The sequence below is a fragment of the Perca flavescens genome, chromosome 24, assembly GCF_004354835.1.
Source record: "Perca flavescens isolate YP-PL-M2 chromosome 24, PFLA_1.0, whole genome shotgun sequence".
NCBI classification, from domain to species: domain Eukaryota; kingdom Metazoa; phylum Chordata; class Actinopteri; order Perciformes; family Percidae; genus Perca; species Perca flavescens.
The window spans coordinates 6,438,117-6,456,035 of NC_041354.1; the positions used below are offsets into that span (position 1 = coordinate 6,438,117).

At 40.4% G+C, this 17,919-nt stretch overlaps 2 protein-coding genes across 2 annotated transcripts; one reads left to right on the forward strand and one right to left on the reverse strand.

Moving 5' to 3' along the window:
* The first annotated feature begins 7,217 nt into the window (after window positions 1–7,217).
* c24h8orf74 (chromosome 24 C8orf74 homolog) lies at window positions 7,218–10,298 on the forward strand. The gene is made up of 5 exons (XM_028572441.1): window positions 7,218–7,316; window positions 8,397–8,583; window positions 9,016–9,239; window positions 9,312–9,488; window positions 10,053–10,298. Exons 1-5 carry the CDS (start codon window positions 7,260–7,262, stop codon window positions 10,296–10,298), a joined length of 891 nt encoding a protein of 296 aa, XP_028428242.1. The 5' UTR covers window positions 7,218–7,259.
* A 1,246-nt stretch (window positions 10,299–11,544) lies between these two features.
* On the reverse strand, window positions 11,545–17,907 carry LOC114550937 (L-threonine 3-dehydrogenase, mitochondrial). Its single transcript, XM_028571934.1, has 10 exons — window positions 17,796–17,907; window positions 16,896–17,059; window positions 16,738–16,780; window positions 15,947–16,017; window positions 15,529–15,678; window positions 15,205–15,377; window positions 14,926–15,016; window positions 12,740–12,832; window positions 12,410–12,586; window positions 11,545–12,305 (listed from the first exon to the last, which is right to left on the reverse strand). Exons 2-10 carry the CDS (start codon window positions 17,050–17,052, stop codon window positions 12,166–12,168), a joined length of 1,095 nt encoding a protein of 364 aa, XP_028427735.1. The 5' UTR covers window positions 17,053–17,059; window positions 17,796–17,907; the 3' UTR covers window positions 11,545–12,165.
* Window positions 17,908–17,919: the final 12 nt, after the last annotated feature.

Genomic DNA, 17,919 nt, shown 5'->3' on the forward strand with positions numbered 1-17,919 from the left:
CACATGTACTGTATACGGTACAAATCTGTTGCAAGTGTGTCTTCAGATAAAATTTAATTCAGCAGGTGAACATTTAACGAAGTAGAGCTAACGCGGTTGCCAAGTTGGGAAGATTAAAGTGCGGTACAGGGGCATCTACACAGTCAGCTTCAAAAGAAATCTTTCCATCAGAGCTCTGATACCTGTCCCACTAACCTTTTGGGAAAGGTCGTCCAGCAGGGTGTCGAAACATTTGAAGCTGCGCTTTTGGATGGCCATCTTGACGCCCCCAAACTGGCTGTCGCCGCTTTTGTAGAAGGTGATCCGCTTGGCTGGGGGGGCTGCGATCACATGGGCAGGCCGTAAATTGGAGGGGGGTCGCGGCGAGAGGGACGAGGCATGTTTAGACAGGGGCTGGGGGTCCCACATCCCTGCCTTGACCGAGTACGTGCTGCAATCTCACACACACCTGAGGTATAGACACAAACGTCAACACAGAATGTAAAGAAGTTGTCATCTATCATCGTTTTCAAGAGATGCATTTTTCATTTTATTGACGTGTTATGTAGCCTTCTGTTCCCACACACAAGATCACAACTCCTAATCAGGGTGTTTGACTGAGGATTCAAGACAGGACATCCACTAACAGGACTACCTGGCATATAAGACTGTTACATATTATGTCATTTGGCTCCACAGGATACAAGCATTATGTACAAAGTCATTCAAATCAAACCAGTAAGCTGCCAGGTAGTTTGTTGCCTCATGAACTTAAAATTGTTGTTTTTCTGCATTTAATAACTGACCTGTCTAAAAAAAAAAAAATCCCAGATTCCTTAAAGATTTTCATTCTATCAAAATAATTTGGGACAAAAGACCAATGGATTGGCATCAATTTCAACAGAAAATAGTCACATAATGTTATATCAAATGCAGCTATATCCACATATACATATATAAATACAAAATATAGCTTCCTAAAGCCTGCTGTATTTAGTGGAGCGGCCTAGCACGCATTGAGAAATCCTATTTGGAACGCAGATAAAAACAGCTTGCATAATGTACAGTACGTAATTCATACGGTTTAATTTTGTTTTATAAGCTCACAATATAATGATTGACATTGACTATTTGGTTTACATGGGTTTCGAAAAACCCAACAAAAATCATATATCCTGATATGAGCAGCAATAAAAACGACTGCAATATGAACAGGTGTAGCCTGAATCAGGAAAGGAGATTACAGCGATCAGCCCACAGTAACACTTCGCTTCTTTTTTTCATTAAAATTATAATAATGTTAATCATGACTGTTAACTGTGATGACTTTTAATAACCTATGAAAAAGGTGAATGTTATCAGCAGGCTTAGCAGGCTTTTAAGTCCCATGAGGTTAGACTGCGGGCCAAATCACAGCTCTTAGCTGCAGACACCCGATGTGATGCTCTGCTTCCTAATCCCTCTTCAGCTCTGTGTCTCTTAACAACTTTGTTCCGAAAATATCACCACATCCCCACACAAATTTCAAATGAGCCAAGGCTGCAAATCATTTGTTTCCAAATTTACACTATAAATCATTTCCACTGTTGGGGCCTGAATACATGTCTGAAAACATACATTTAAAGAATACTTGCATTACATGACAGTATTAGTTGCCCAGTTTACTTCTCGTTGACATGATTTGAAAGAAAATAAATGACACAAAACACCCTTGATAGCACATTGACAAAACATTTTACCAAGACATTTATCATGAGCCACTTGCACTAGCCCTTTGAGCATAACATCAACAAGTTGGAAACTTTTGAAGATAACTAGAGCCTCTTTTGCCACTATATATCAACTCTAGACCTATTCTTAGCAGATAATATCGCTTAGATTACTTTACCACTAAGCCATTGTCACTACACGTTAACTTCAGACCCATCTTTAAAACCTTAACGTCAACTAAAGAACCATTTTCATCACTATTCACCATTTTAAATCCTTACCTAAGAACTTAAGAACAACTTCTATCACTAATTTGACCACAATTCATTCACTTAACAACTATATATTAGGTACACTACTCACATATTCAGGAAACATGATCCAAAGAGATGAGAAAAAGCTGGAGGGGGGAATCTTTCCGTGCTGAGTCAGACCAGGAATTAGCACTAAGTGTTTAAATGTGTGTATGTGTGTGTGTGTGGCGGCTACTTCTGCAGCTTTAGTCATACACTAAGATGCAGAGCCCTCGGTTCCACAGCTCTCAGGGTAAAGTAGCAGTTGGTGCACGGAGGGGGTGAGGAGGCGGATAGAGGGAGGAGAAATGAAGAGAGAGGAGAAGACAGGAGATGGGAGGAGGAGGGGGGGAGGATAAGGATAGAAAGAAAAGCCTCCTTAAGAGCCTGTGTGTGTGTGTGTGTGTGTGTGTGTGTGTGTGTGTGTGTGTGTGTGGGGGGGGTGTTGCCATGGTGAGGCCAAGACAAGTGATGTTCTTTTGTACGTCGCTCTTGACCTGGAGAAGAGGCACATGCTAATTTGCAACTTTGATGGTTTCTTTTATTCAAACCTTATCATCAGATGGATGCAACAAGTATTTATTTACTGATAATTTGGTAGCCTTGGCTGTAACTGAAAGGCGCCTACAGTTTGAGTTATATTAGTGAGGGGGAGGGGAAAGAAAGACTGTCAAATAATAACCACTTTCATTTTGATCATTTTTAGGGATTGAATTTTCATCTCAACTTTACACTTCTGTGTCTAGGTGGCCTGGCCTCCAGTGGTCTGTTTGTAGTCTGTATGTGCGATTGGGTGTCAAACCAGGTATCTTCTCTCAGCACATATTGCTCCCTCTTTCTCTCTTTATCTTGTTCTCTGTCTTTTTCTATGTCTTCCTCTCACACACACACACACACACACACACACACACACACACGGCTGTAGTCGAAGAGGATTGTAATTACAGACAATCTGTCTGACAGCAGGGTGCCTCCTGTTTAGAAATCACTGAAAACACTAACTGCTCCTATTGAACTGCGTCGAGGAAAACCGTTATTGGAGGCATCTGCCATTACAACCAGCAAAACACCATTACTATGAGTAAGAACCATTTAGAATTGATTTTGACTTTATATTTTCACTTGTCCCTATTTAGTTTACCGCTTCGATCCCGTTTGAATGAACATACATTATATAACAAAGAGCTATGTTTGGGTGTAAGTTGAAGTTATTTCTGTATAGATGATGTGTATGTAATGTGACTTGTAGACAGTAGGGAAGATGGAAAGTGCCTCAAGATAGGAAGCATCCCCAACTAGCGAGCACTTTAGCTGCTAAATGCTCCTCTATGTTCACCAGCAACTTGCTAATTCGGTGTTGCTGTTTGCTGCTATGCAGGTAGTGGGTTTTTCATCATTTCTTTGAGAACAGCTGAGTCTGGGCACGATGTTGATGAGAGCGGTGAGAGTAAACCAAAAGAATCAGCTGCTCAAATCATCTGTGAAACTGATGGGAACTGCAGAGTTGGGTGCTAAATCTCTGTAGTTTCACATAAAAGTAGGCATTTGATCTATTGTTAATACAAATATTATTAGACCGGCTTTGAGTACAGAACTTGAATTGTAATTGCAGTAATGAACTCTGTTTCATTATTTGATATTAGAAGTCAAAATAAATGTAAAAGAAGCACATAGTTCATGCGCCTTATATATGTCAAAAGCTGGATTATGCAAGATTGTTTAAGGAAAGACATTTTGCTCTCTTTTTTGCTTCAGATTCTGCAAAACTAAATTTAAAATTAATAAAAAAATCATTTCCCAAGGTTGTATTTCTTTCAAGTAAACCTACAAACTAAGCCTCAGGTTGAAAAAAAAAAGTTTTCTTTTAAAAGAAACACATTAAAGGATTATTTTTACAAAAGAAATGCCCTGAAAGTCCTTCAAACTTTTCAAATTCGATCAGAACAATGCCCCTTGCGCTGTTCATTCATTGCAGTTTTAACAAATCTAAAATAAAGTTTTAAAACGGCAACAAAAGAAAAATAATATATATACTATAGGCTACAATAAAATCTTGTTATGCTTTTGAGAACACCAAAGGCAGTTTTAAATAACAATCTATTATTTTTTTTATTATTTAGGATATAAACATCCTTGCATAATTCAGATATATATATATATATATATATATATATATATATATATATATATAATATATATATATATATAACCCCTCATTTCGTCAACCTGTATCTGCTTCACAGCTTTAATGAGAGAGCGAGAAAGAGTAGGTGGGCCTCAGAGAATTCTGGGTAGACAGGAAGTCAGGGATGAGTAGGTCCTGTGCTGACAGGAGCCAGGCGTCAAAGTGAAGCATCAGGCAGCTGGTCTCTGGAAAACTCTTGGAGCTAATGAGTATTCCTTGAGGAGAAATCAAGGAAATCCCTTCTGCATTCTTGTTATTACGCAACATTCAGACAAAGACACTTAAAATCATTTCCACTGTTGGGGCCAGAATACATGTCTGAAAACATACATTTAAAAGAATAGTTGCATTACATGACTTTTTACTTCTTGTTGACATGATTTGAAAGAAAATAAATGACACAAAACACCCTTGATAGCACATTGACAAAACATTTTACCAAGACATTTATCATGAGCCACTTGCACTAGCCCTTTGATCATAACATCAACAAGTTGGGAACTTTTGAAGTTAACTAGAGCCTCTTTTGCCACTATATATCAACTGTAGACCTATTCTTAGCAGATAATATTGCTTAGATTACTTTACCACTAAGCCATTGTCACTATACGTTAACAACAGACCCATCTTTAAAACCTTAACGTCAACTAAAGAACCATTTTCACCACTATTCACCATTTTAAATCCTTACAGAACTTAAGAACAACTTCTATCACTAATTTGACCACAATTCATTCACTTAACTATATATTAGTGCAGAAATCACTCTTGCCTTGTTGTTATTACGCAACATTCGGACAAAGACAGACCAAAAAGTAAGTGAACTATGACAGTGCTGAAGTGCCAGCAGGACAAAGGAAGAAAAAAGCAAAGGAGAGATTGATGTTTGGCCTACTTTAGGAGGTGCACTAACTCTTTGTACCTGCTCAATCCCTCTTGCTCTCTGTTTCTCATCCAATAAGCAGGTGTGTGTGTGTGTGTGTGTGTGTGTGTGTGTGTGTGTGTGTGTGTGTGTGTGTGTGTGTGTGTGTGTGTGTGTGTGTGTGTGTGTGTGTGTGTGTGTGTGTGTGCTGCGCTATCCAACTGGATCACACACACAAACAAACATGCTGTATGTTATGTTAATAATATGTGTAATTATTTGGCTTGACGCGCACACACACACACACACACACGCGCGCGCGAAGGGAGTTATAAAATGAGCATATACAACTTGCATATACTGCAGATCTTATAGGCCAGATCTATAAGAGTTTAAACGTAAGGCAGGAGTTTTAGGGGAAAAAATGAGATTACTCTTACCTTTATGTACGCATACCGACAGCAATATTAGAAGATCAATGATCAATGGCCGATTATAGATCCAGAAGAAAACATTTAGATGTCAGATATTAAAGTCAGGTGAAGTCACGAGCAGCAGTGGACAGCTCCGTCACCCACATCGGCCAGAGTAGCGCTGCGCGTTCACTTCTCCCCGGAGATCCTGGACATGAGGCGCATGTGTCAAGTCAGCATTTTATAGGCCGGAAGTACACTGATTTTTGACTTTCAAATCATCATTGCGTCGCGCCCGTGAATTTTAGTTTGTAACGGAAACACTAGAGCATATATGCTATTTACAAACCGCCAAAATATTAGACATAATTTGACTAATCATTAACACCATCGTAAAGTCATGTTGAGCAGCTCTCATTTACAATAAGTCTAAATACTTAGACATTACCGTAATAATGTTGAGTTGGTTCTTATTTGTTAGGCTGTATAATATCTACTTAAGGGATTTAAAATCATTTACAAAATCAATCATTAAACAAATTGCATGAAGGATTGATGCCACCTTTAAAGTATGACTGTATAATCTAATGTGTGACATTTCAAATAATGGGACCCCATTAATCTTTAAACCAGATGTATAAAAGTGCCCAATGTCCAAAAAAGCTTTAATTAGGCTATTACATGTTAAAAAAAAAAAAAAGTTCTACTGAAATCTGAATCTATGCTGTAACCCTAGTGGAATATATCTCCATCTTTTCTATGCAAAAAATCCCAACCATTGATCCGAAGATTGGGAGTAGAGAACTGGGTCTGTCAATTATTATAATTAAATTACCTGAAATTTAGCAGAGTTATCATTACACATGATAACATGATGCATTTCCATAAACTAGGCTACTGTTTGTATGTGCAACAACAAAATATTTGTATCTGATTAAAATAACATTCACTTTACTAATGCGGTAAATACACAACCAATATATATTTTTTAAAGCGATACAAAAACATCACGCTTGGGGATTCAACTAATACAACTTTTATTTTTTTAAATGCACGACCGGAAATGGCATATCGCTGCTATGGCTATCTTGACATAATCTCAATCTGTTGTCTGTACATCAGAAAACCCTCTCTCCCCCGATTTATTTCTTGAAAAGCCATACAATGAGGAGAATAGAGACAGAAAAAGAGAGAAGAAAGGACGACGACGAGGAGGAGGAGGACGGGGGAGAAGAAGAAGAGGAGGAGGAGTGGGATTCATGTTAAAGAGGATTAGCCCTGCCTGAGCCATCTGTAGTCCTGGACTGATAAACCTACACGTTACATGACAGACTAGTTACTGCCTCCGCTAATAACCTCAGTGACCAAAACAATAACAGTGTGTCTGAGGTGAAACCAGCCGACTGCTCTCTCTACCTTTAGCAGCCTTTGTAATTAGCTGTCACCAAAACAGTCGCCGTTAAACCTCGGCTCGGAAACAACTATAGACAGTAGGAAACAACAGGTGTCAGCTCATTAAACGAATACATGTGATTGTGATTAGGCCTATTTCAGAATATTTTGTGGCTAATGAGTTAATTAAATATAATATGATACTGTTCATTTACTTTTACATTTAGTCATATCATATGAGTCATATGACAGAAACCTATAAATAAAGCTTCTTGCAACAAAGAATATTGAATCCGAACATTCCGCCAGCTGCTACGCGTCGTACGTGCGTGCGACGTAATCGCGCCGTACAGCGCCGCACGCCCCGCCCACCTGCCAGCGTCCGTATCCATGGCAACCAAGTGCTTTTTTGTGACTTATCAAGGATGGATTCAAAGGGTTCCCTTACAGAAAGGGAGATAGCACACATAGCGAGACACCAGGTAGGCGGGCATTGAATTAGCTAACACATGGAATTCTAACTTAATTAACATAAGAGTAATATCGTGTTATCATGGTGCTTTCAAATGCTGCTAGGAAATGGACCCAAACATGAAGTTACCAATACCGACATTGTTAACTAGCTAGCTAGCTAGCCTAATTAAAAAGCACAGGTGCAAAGCATTTGGCTCTATATTGTCCCCTAAAACTGTCGGCTGTAGCCTACTCACTGTAAACATTCAAGAAAATTAACTGTGTAGCTAAACTGTTAGCTGTTATTTAGCTAGCTATAGCTCAACAAACTGTGAGGGCAGAGAGGCCATTACTATTAACTTAGCTAGCTGAACTAATATTTTACACAATGGCTTCCATGCATTTTATACTTTGTTTGTGAAGTTCTGAAAATGAAGGTAAATCGTCAGGCACCCGTTAGATCCATCAGGCCTATGCCTAAGTAGTACTCAAATACTGCAGGCCTTACTTGAGTACAATTCTGAGGCATGTGTATTATTATTAATAATTATTATTATTTACTTTATTTCAGACATGTAAAAAATGGTCCATATTACACTATTACTTGAGTGTTTCCGTGTTATGCAACTTAATACTTCTAATCCACTACAGTTACTTTGAAAATTAAGATACAAAACAATATGGCCTCATGTAATCTGATGCGTTCAATAAACTACACGACTGTACAAGGTAAGACAAATTTTAATGATCCCACACAGGAAATTGCAGTGTTTCTAAGCAACATCAATATAAATACATTTATTTTTATTTTTTAAATAAAATATCTGATTAGATAACCATATACAAAATAAAGCATGAAACAAAAGAAAATGTACTGAATAGCATATCATATACACCACACCTAAATAACTATAATGATGCTCTTGTATCAGCAAAACAGTATGCGTGAAGTGAGTCAATCATTATCCAAATACAGCTGCGCAACATTTGAGTTGTGTGATTGATCAAAGTAAAAGCTCCACCTTGAGCAGTGCCAGCATTAAAATGCTGCTTATACTGTACATCAATGCATCAGTAATAATAGTTGTGTGTTCTTGTGTCTTTGATAGAGAGAGAATGGCGTGCAGAGGCTCAGCTGTCACTTCTCATGGCCTGAGTTCTGTGACGAACGGCGGTGCTTCCATCAGGAGTTTGTGTACGACGTCGCTATGTTCGCCGCCGCCCGTGGCTTCCCCTGGTTTAACGTGATCCGGGCATCTGTGATCGCCAAAGGCATCTTCCCACAGCTGGGCGCAGGTCCGAGCCAACAGCAGTGTACTGTACAGTTCTTGACATCGACACTGTGATCAAGAGCCTTTAACATGACCATCCAAAAGAGCGCTGTGTTTCCTGAGAGATTTTAAAGGGCAGCAAAGGCTTCATTGCATTTCAATAAGTGTTGTTGGAATGCCTGCATGGCAACACAAATAAATAGGCTTAGATTTATTGTTACATTGTTGTCCATTTTGAAAAACTTTAATTGCAGTACACTTTTCTGCACAAGAAATACACAAAACCCATATGAATGCCTGTCATTGTTCATCTAGTACAGATGACCCAAAGACGAGTGAGTCATTTCCAGTGACTCACTCCCTGTGTGCCACAGAACCCAATTTTTTTTAATTTTATGTTATATTGTTGTCCTTCGTCTCTAGGTTTAATAAACCTTCTACGTCTTCTATTCATCAGGTCTCGACGTACCCAAACTTTTGTACTTGCTGAGAGATGCGCTGTCTGAGTGTCTGCCAAACCTCACCTCTGTCCACCGACGTGAGTTCACCCAGTTCCTCACAGACACCTGCATCACTCGGCGGAGGCTTCTCCAGGCGGTGGTGGGTGGCGCTGCTAACATGTCCATCGCTCAGCTACACTTGGAGGTGCAGTTGCCGCCCACACCTTGTCCTCTAGCACAGGTAAATGAAGCCCTTGTAATAAGTGACGGGCAAACCCCACAGCTACCATTAACATATCCTGTGTCTGATCAGTGCACTGTACACGCGCTGCAGGGCACAGATCTGCATGAGTGGGAGCATCAGCGCCAACAAGCCGAGCTAACGTCTACGTTGCGAAAGATGGAGGAGAGGCTGCGGAGTCTCCGAGAAGGGTCAAGGGTCACTCTGGGGGAGGTTGATGTTCCTGAGGTTAATCAACTGGATGAAGAGGTAAGACTCACAAAGGGATATAAAACAAGTGAAAGCATTCTGGAATTTCATTCGTTTATGCACTGACTAGCATTTTGTCTGCCATAGAGACAGAGCGCATTTAAGTTCCGCTCCCACCAGAGGGGAAAAGAACTCTCCGCTCTCCATCAACTTGTGTTGCGTGAAGGTGCCTCCACGTCAATTCTGTCTGCTAGCAAACAACATAATGCCTAAAACCTGCTGTGTGGTGATATTCACTACCAACAATGTAAAGAACCCTGAACTTAAGTTTTTATAAGCTGCCAACCCCCCAAAAAACAGCTTTAATGAAGACAAAAGTGGATACAGACATGAGGACTCAGCAGATAATGGGAAGACTGTGGGATCTTTACACCAACCTAAAAACATGTGTAGTTAATACCACCACACAGCAGCTTTTAGGCATTTTTCTGTTGTTTGCTAGCAGACAAAATTGACAAAGAGGCACCTTAACGCAATACAAGTCAAGGGAGAGCAGAGTTGTTTTTTTCTCCGGTGGACGTGGCTTTCAGAGTATGACTCTGGCTCTTTCTCTGTTCTTTGTAGGGTGTTTTGGCGTTGGTTCGAGCAGCAGTGAAGGCCACAGAAGGCCAGATGCTGGCAAGTCTGAACCGAGAGGCCTCCCTGCTCAATGACATCCTGCAGCTCAAACTGCAGCGGGCAGCATTGGCCACCAGAAGGCTCCACAACCCTGCTTACATCCAGACGCACCTGCAAAAAAGGACTGAGGGATTTTGGGAAAAGGACATGGCCTCAGTGATTTTCTTAAAATCTCATTTTCAACTCTCATGAATGTGGATGCTTACGTTTTTGTCGTACTTCTTGCAATTTCTGATCTAATTCATTGTCCAGTATGGCATTACTGTTCATCTAATTCTCCATCTGTGGGCTACTGCCTAGGACATTTAAAAGCATTCATTGTGTCAATGTATTGTCATCAAAATGCAATGACAATAGACACATTGTACTAGACTTGTAATTGGTTACAAAGGAAAGGAGCTAGTTTCATTCAAATATTTATTAAAAGAAAAGTCATCCTTTTGATTTAACAGAAAAAGCTGCAAAGAATATCATTATAAATAACATCCATATTAAAGAAACAAAAACAACTTGAGCTGTGATGCCCACTCCCTTCCATTGTACGCATTTCATTCACAGATTTAAGACATTGAAGTACAGCTACAAAACTGAGGAGCTCTATTTCCCTCAATACATGAAAATTAATGCTAATGCATTCATTGATTCAACATTCATATATATTGAGCACAGAGGCCACAGCTCCAAAACAGAAAGCAACAATGAAAATAATTTAAATACATTAAATAAATATATTTAAAGCACCTAGTGTAAAGGTGAAGTAACTTTTAAAAACAATTCTTCTTTAACTCAAACACTTATTTTTAAGCCTACAGCCCTGCTAGGCAACTACAGATAAAGGACCTGTAAACTACAGTACCACTAGCTAGGATTATCAGTTTCTATAGTAACAGTACCCAAGGTAAAGCCTTTCAGTGTTTATGGTTACAGTACTTATTGGTGACCAGTTGGAGTGCAGCTCTTATTTAAAGCCATCTGGTTTTCTGGTTTTAAGGCAAGCATTTAGCTGCTACAGATGACAGGTGCACATTTAGTAAGCTAGCAAAAGTCACCTGCATACTTACAGCTACAACAACATGACACATAAATACATACATAAAGTACATTCAGAGAGAGAGAACTCAACTCTTAAAAGTTCAGTAACTTAGTGATAGCATCCAGCATGCTCTTGCATCAGATTAGTTTCACACTAAAAGCTTAATGGATGTAGAAGAACAGAGAGGAAAAAGAGAGATGAGATGGACGGATGAGGAGGGAGGAGCATGGTGAGAGACACAGATGGGTGCAAAATCATAAATCTAATCAAAAATATGAGATTGAGAGGTCTAGAAGGTTTTTATGCCTCCGAGAGACGGAGGTTCATATGTCATATTGTTAGTAGTTATTTGATTGGTCTGGATCGTAATCCCCCTGTCAGAAGTTTCTTTAGGCTATGTTCGTCGTCTTCTTTTGTTGCTGTAACAACAGCTACTGCTACAGTCTCCTAGAGCGCTATGTGGAGCGGTGCTAACTTTAGATAAAACAAAGCAGTGGAGCAAGCTAGAGAAAGAACAGAGATAGAAAGAGAGAGAGAGAGGTGCTACTAACGTTACTTAAAACAAAGCAAGTTCCCTGTACAGGGAGCACCCGGTCATACCGTATAACTCGCTGAGCTCCGACTCCATTTTTTCTTGTTGTTATGAAAACGACAGGTCTGGCTACTCCGCTTGTCATTGGTCGGCTGTCAAAAAAGCGCTTGACGTAGGGCGTTTTTTTTTCTCAGAAAAGCTGAACTTTTTTCACCCTAAAAAAGATGCCCTGAGCTGCAGAAAAAAAAGTCTGCGGTGGAGTTTAAAAAAGTGCTCAGGACTTTTCTGAAAACACGTTTTACTCCATAGGATTAAAATGTAAAACAGACGCTGGCAGCTTAAAAAAAAAGATGCCAAGTGTGAACGTAGCCTTATTTGTTATTAATTTTGGATCTTGAGATTTTTGTAAAGACATAACGTTTTTAGTGTAAGTACTAAAACCTCAGTGTCACGTACTTTTAAATTAAGCTTTGTATGGAGTTGCTACAAAAGGCTCAGTAGGCTTGTGCCAGCTGGTTGCCCGTAGTGATGTGAGTCAGCATGGTCTGCACCAACTCGGAGAGGTCGTACTCGTGCTTCCAGCCCCAGTCCCGCCTCGCTGCGCTATCCTCTAATGCCATTGGCCAGCTGTCCGCTAAAAAAAGAGAGATGTGGTTATGGTATCAAGCCCAAACTCTGTGACTATAAAGTAGAGATATCATTATACCACTCGTCCCTCCGTTCTGCCAGAAATCTCACCTATTGCTTGCCGGACAGAATCCACATTGTAGGTGACTTTAAGGTCCGGCAGGACTTTCTGTATCTCCTGGATGAGTTGATGCAGTGTAAAGTTCATAGCGTTGATGTTGTAGGTGCGGCTGACCAGTGTGTCTGCCGGAGCCTCCAAGAACTCTAAAGTAGCCCTGAGACAGTCATCTGAACAGGAAGTAATGGGTGAGTAGGAGAGGAAAAGATGAAAACAAAAGACAAGAGAACAAAAAGATGAAAGACAAAGAGGTGGATTACAGGATGAATATCACTTGTTGACAGGGAAAACCCCACTATTCTATAGCAAAGATTTGGCCCTACCAATGTACATCATAGAAAGCCGCGTGTCACTGCGCAGGTTACACTCCAAACTACCCGTTTTTACAGCTGCATGGAAGGTCTGGACCGCATAATCTGGGAAATGGAAAAACAGATTAAGACCGACGATACCAGAGCACAATATACAGTATCTCTTCTGTTTAATCTGTACAAACTATTGCCAACTACAACTACTTGGTGCACCATCTTTATCTCATTCTTAGCTAGGTTTCATCCGTGATTCCCAACCAGGGGTACTTGTACCTCAGGCTACATTTACAGTGCTACGTTTTGGTTTTTAAGCGGAGTTTTGAGCCAAAAGCGACCTCCGTGCACACACAGTGTTTTTAGCTCCAGTAGAAGAACTAATCTCTGTTTAAACTAACATGCCCAAACCGCATATCTCATCAACATTCTCGTATACTGGGCATGCGCGTAAACGGGATGCAGCATATATACTCCGCCCGTTGCTGGTAGTTGCCATGGTAACGTTAGAAGCTTAGTCTGAGAGAACGAGACGTCATGACCGATAAGACCCAATCAGGTGGTTAAAGGTCCCATGGCATGAAAATATCACTTTATGAGATTTTTTTTTAACATTAATATGAGTTCCCCCAGCCTGTCTATGGTCCCCCAGTGGCTAGAAATGGCGATAGGTGTAAACCGAGCCCTGGGTATCCTGCTCTGCCTTTGAGAAAATGAAAGCTCAGATGGGCCGATCTGGAATCTTCTCCTTATGAGGTCATAACAAGCAAGGTTACCTCCCCTTTCTCTGCTTTGCCCTCCCAGAGAATTTGGCCCACCCATGAGAGAGAGACATCATGGCTTTCAAATGAGCAAAGTGACAGTTGGTCAAAGCCACGCGCCCACCCTCTACCTTGCCCCCCCCACTCTCCTCGTCAATAGCTACAGACACAGAAATGGCACATCCTAAGGAAAGCTCATTGTGGGACTGGCTCTAGTGGCTGTAATTCTGCACCAAGGCTGAATTTTGGGAAAGAGACTTCAGATACAGTATTAGGGGACCACTAAGTCCTATATAAAAGAGACTTCAGATACAGTATTAGGGGACCACTAAGGTCTATATAAAAGAGACTTCAGATACAGTATTAGGGGACCACTAAGGTCTATATAAAAGAGACTTCAGATACAGTATTAGGGGACCACTAAGGTCTATATAAAAGAGACTTCAGATACAGTATTAGGGGACCACTAAGGCCTATATAAAAGAGACTTCAGATACAGTATTAGGGGACCACTAAGGTCTATATAAAAGAGACTTCAGATACAGTATTAGGGGACCACTAAGGCCTATATAAAAGAGACTTCAGATACAGTATTAGGGGACCACTAAGGCCTATATAAAAGAGACTTCAGATACAGTATTAGGGGACCACTAAGGCCTATATAAAAGCATCCATAGAGCACCATGTCATGGGACCTTTAACACAACCCCGCAGATTCCAAACCAAAACGGGGTCAGAAGTGTTTTCAAAAAAATTCATTAGGGGCTCTGAAACGCTAAGTAGTGTGAATGCGAGGTGTAAACGTAGCAAAAGATATTTGTTTTTTAACCACAACGTAGCAATGTAAATCTAGCCTAGGGGGGTACTTCTGCAGTCGCCAGGGATAACTTGGAAAGATTAGAGAGTAGATCAATGAACTTGAAAAAAATTGAAATTATGACTTGATTAAAAGAATATATAATCCACATATTAACATTAAGTCAGCTGTAACACCTGAACACAGCATGTTGCAGTTATGTAAGAGTGTGTGAAAACTAGTCAGCAAGAGAGCACAGAAGTTTAAACAGGTATCCAAACGTAATGACTTAACAGTTCAATGATTAGCTAAAAGTAGTTTGGAAACGGTTATAATAGTTTAGCTAAAAGTAATAGTAATGGACTAATGGTTAAAACATTCAGCTTTGCTGAGAGCAGTAGTAGCCTAGTCGGTTAGGATTAGTACGATTCCAGACCAAACCAACCTTAACACGGACAGTTCCATTGTATTATTGTAAAAATGAACAATATCCACTTTTATATAATTTATATAAGCGTTATACATTTGGAACATACATTGGGAATCGATGACGGGGTACGTGAGTTCACTCGACAGGGCTGTGAGTTGTACCGTGGACCAAAAAGGTTGGGGTTACACCTAAACACTTCTTCCTCAGACCTGCTCACCTGTGGTTCCTCCTCCAAGCTGGGAGTCAGCTGAGATGATGCCTGGATACCTGAGACAGCGGAAATCCAGCCCAAACCTGTGGTGGTAGTACTGACAAAGAGGGACAGGCAAAACACAGGGCTTTACAGGGGTCTGTGATAAAACACTGACGAACAAAATGTAGGAATGTATATAGAAACTTAGATGTCTTTGTGTGTGTCTGTCAGAATCTGTGTGTGTGTGTGTGTGTGTCAGAATCTGTATATCTGTGTCTGTCACAATGTGTGTGTGTGTCTCACCTCACCCATCAGCTCTGCGTGGACCTTGGAGACACCGTAGATGGTGCGTGGTCTCTGCACACACAGCTCAGGGATGGGGTCACTGGATGAGGATGGACCGAAGGCCTCCATCGTGCTGGGGACAAACACACGGAGACCATGTTCGGTTGCTATGTCTAATATGTGATGGAGACCTACAAAGAGAGAGAGGCTGTGCATAAGTGTCTGTGTTAAGATGACTCTAAATGCTGTTGTAACATACCCTTCAAATCTGAAAAAAAAGAGTGTCTTATCTTCAGTAGTTCCACAGTAATATAAATATTACAGAAATGTATGTGCATCTACCCGTGATGTTGACCTCTTTGGCCAGAGCGACGTTGTTCTCTCCCACAGCGGACAGCACAGCTGAATAGTGAACTAGCCAGCTGATGTTGTTGTTCACCACAATCTCCCGGAGGTTCTTAAAGTCCAAGATGTCTGAGAAGATGAATGGACCTGTGGAGGACACATGTACGCAAAACGTTGCCGTGTTTGTAGACACTTTTACCCCAAGAGCATAGCTTTAGGCGTATATATTTTATATTTGCTTGGCCCAAATGAGAATGAAACCCCTAAAAGGAAACAAATTCACTTGAACACAGCCTTTTGGCAAGTGAACATCAGTCAGGTATTGTATAGATTTGTACATGGGCTAAAACATAGCACAGACACAAAATTAAATTGACATTGAGTTCCACAAAGGAGGATATACAAAAATACACACCATTATGGTAGACATGGTTGGGAGGTTTCCTGATGTCAGACAGGATCACATTGTTTTTTCCAAATTGTCTCCTGAGGGTGAAACATCAATACGGTCAGTTCTGGGAACTGAAATCATAAGGACATGGACCGATTAACCCTGAAGAGAAGATTTCATTTGGCACTCTGAAACATTTATAATAACTGTTTACACAGCATTTTCGAACTACTGATCACATTCCAGATTATTCAGTCTGGCCATCAGGCAATGGTAAGGCAAGGCAAGGCAGCTTTATTTATATAGCACATTTCAGCAACAGGGCAATTCAAAGTGCTTTACATAAAACATTAAAGAGCAGTTAGAAAACAATTAAAAAACAATAATAAACAAATTAAAAACATTAAAAGACAAGAATAAAATTGATAGTGCAGTATAACAATAAAAGTTACAGTGCAGTATAAGAAATTAAAGTTAATAAAATAGATTATTTAAAGAAAAGCAACATCAAAAAGATAGGTCTTTAGCTTAGATTTAAAAGAACTGAGAGTTGCAGCGGACCTACAGGTTTCTGGGAGTTTGTTCCAGATATGTGGAGCATAAAAACTGAACGCTGCTTCCCCCTGTTTAGTTCTGACTCTGGGGACAACAAGTAGACCTGTCCCAGACGACCTGAGAGGTCTGGGTGGGTCATAATAATGGTGTCACCTTCTGAGGGTAAGAAGAACTTGCTTCTAAACTCCAATACAAAACAACTATTCCACCTTTTGGAAATAGATAAATAATTGAAATAGGAGGTTGTGTGAACTCTGTACCTCAGCAACTTGGCGAGCCCCACCCCTAGCTGTCCAAGCCCTCCTGTAACGGTCAAAAGAAACGAAAAAAATGAGTTTCCATAGAGATCAAATGTCATTGCCTGAAAAACAAAATGCTATATTAGTAACCCAGACAATGACATAGTGCAAAAACCAACCAGTGATGAGGACTTTGGGATGGTCAGTATCAGTGCAGGACTGTTGTGAGGATGAGCTGATCCCACCTACTGATGAGCTTAATCGCTTAACACTGCACTGGGCACTGCTCCCAGCATGCTTCACTGTACCCCTCAGCAACTGCATCACCAGCATCATCCACCTCCTATAAACAAAAGCATGCATTAACAGCAACAGTGACCGGTGTCCTTATCTGAAGTACTATAAAATACTGTGAGTGCATCTACTACCATGGTGCACAACAGTTAAGTTACATTACTATTACTAAACGCACTTGTGTTGTCGAGGGCAATTTAGGTGGCTGAGCTTAGAGCATGAAGGTGTCCTTCTAGATGTTTACCTGATATAAAGCACAGTGTGTACTGTTTATATATACATATATACGTTATATATGTAATTCAAGTCTTGCCTAATCCTAACACCACAACATTGACCTGTATAATTACAAAATGATGCAATCTAACAAGTTAATAGCCCTGCAAGGGACAGTAACCTAACCGGCTGCCAAGCTAATGTAACCTAACGTTACTATATATATATCAGTAGTTAATAGGGTGACTATCTGTGGGGCCAGGTCAACGTAACATCATCTCTCCTCCTAGATATCAATGATCTCTCCTGCTGCTGAACGTTAGCCTAACGTTAGCTATCATCTAACGTGAATTTAAGCGATCTGAAGCTTTTATGCTTTATCTACGCTAGCTAAAACCAGGCTTTAACGGTTGCAGAACTGGCTAGATAAAACTTCGTGGTATACGTGCAGTTTAGTGTCCCAAATTCCCCGTAACGTAACTCCATTTGTTCAGGTCCTATCCCCTGACCAATCGGCTATCTTAACCTTAACCACTCGAACACTTAGTATAATGACATGTATTTCTTACTTTAATGTCAATCGGTAAAATGAAAAGACGACTGGGAACGCTTGAAACTCCTTCACCCAGCCAATGTTTGTAATGAAACATGGTTCGTTGTACTGCGTGGCTCAGCTCGAGAAATACAAACGTC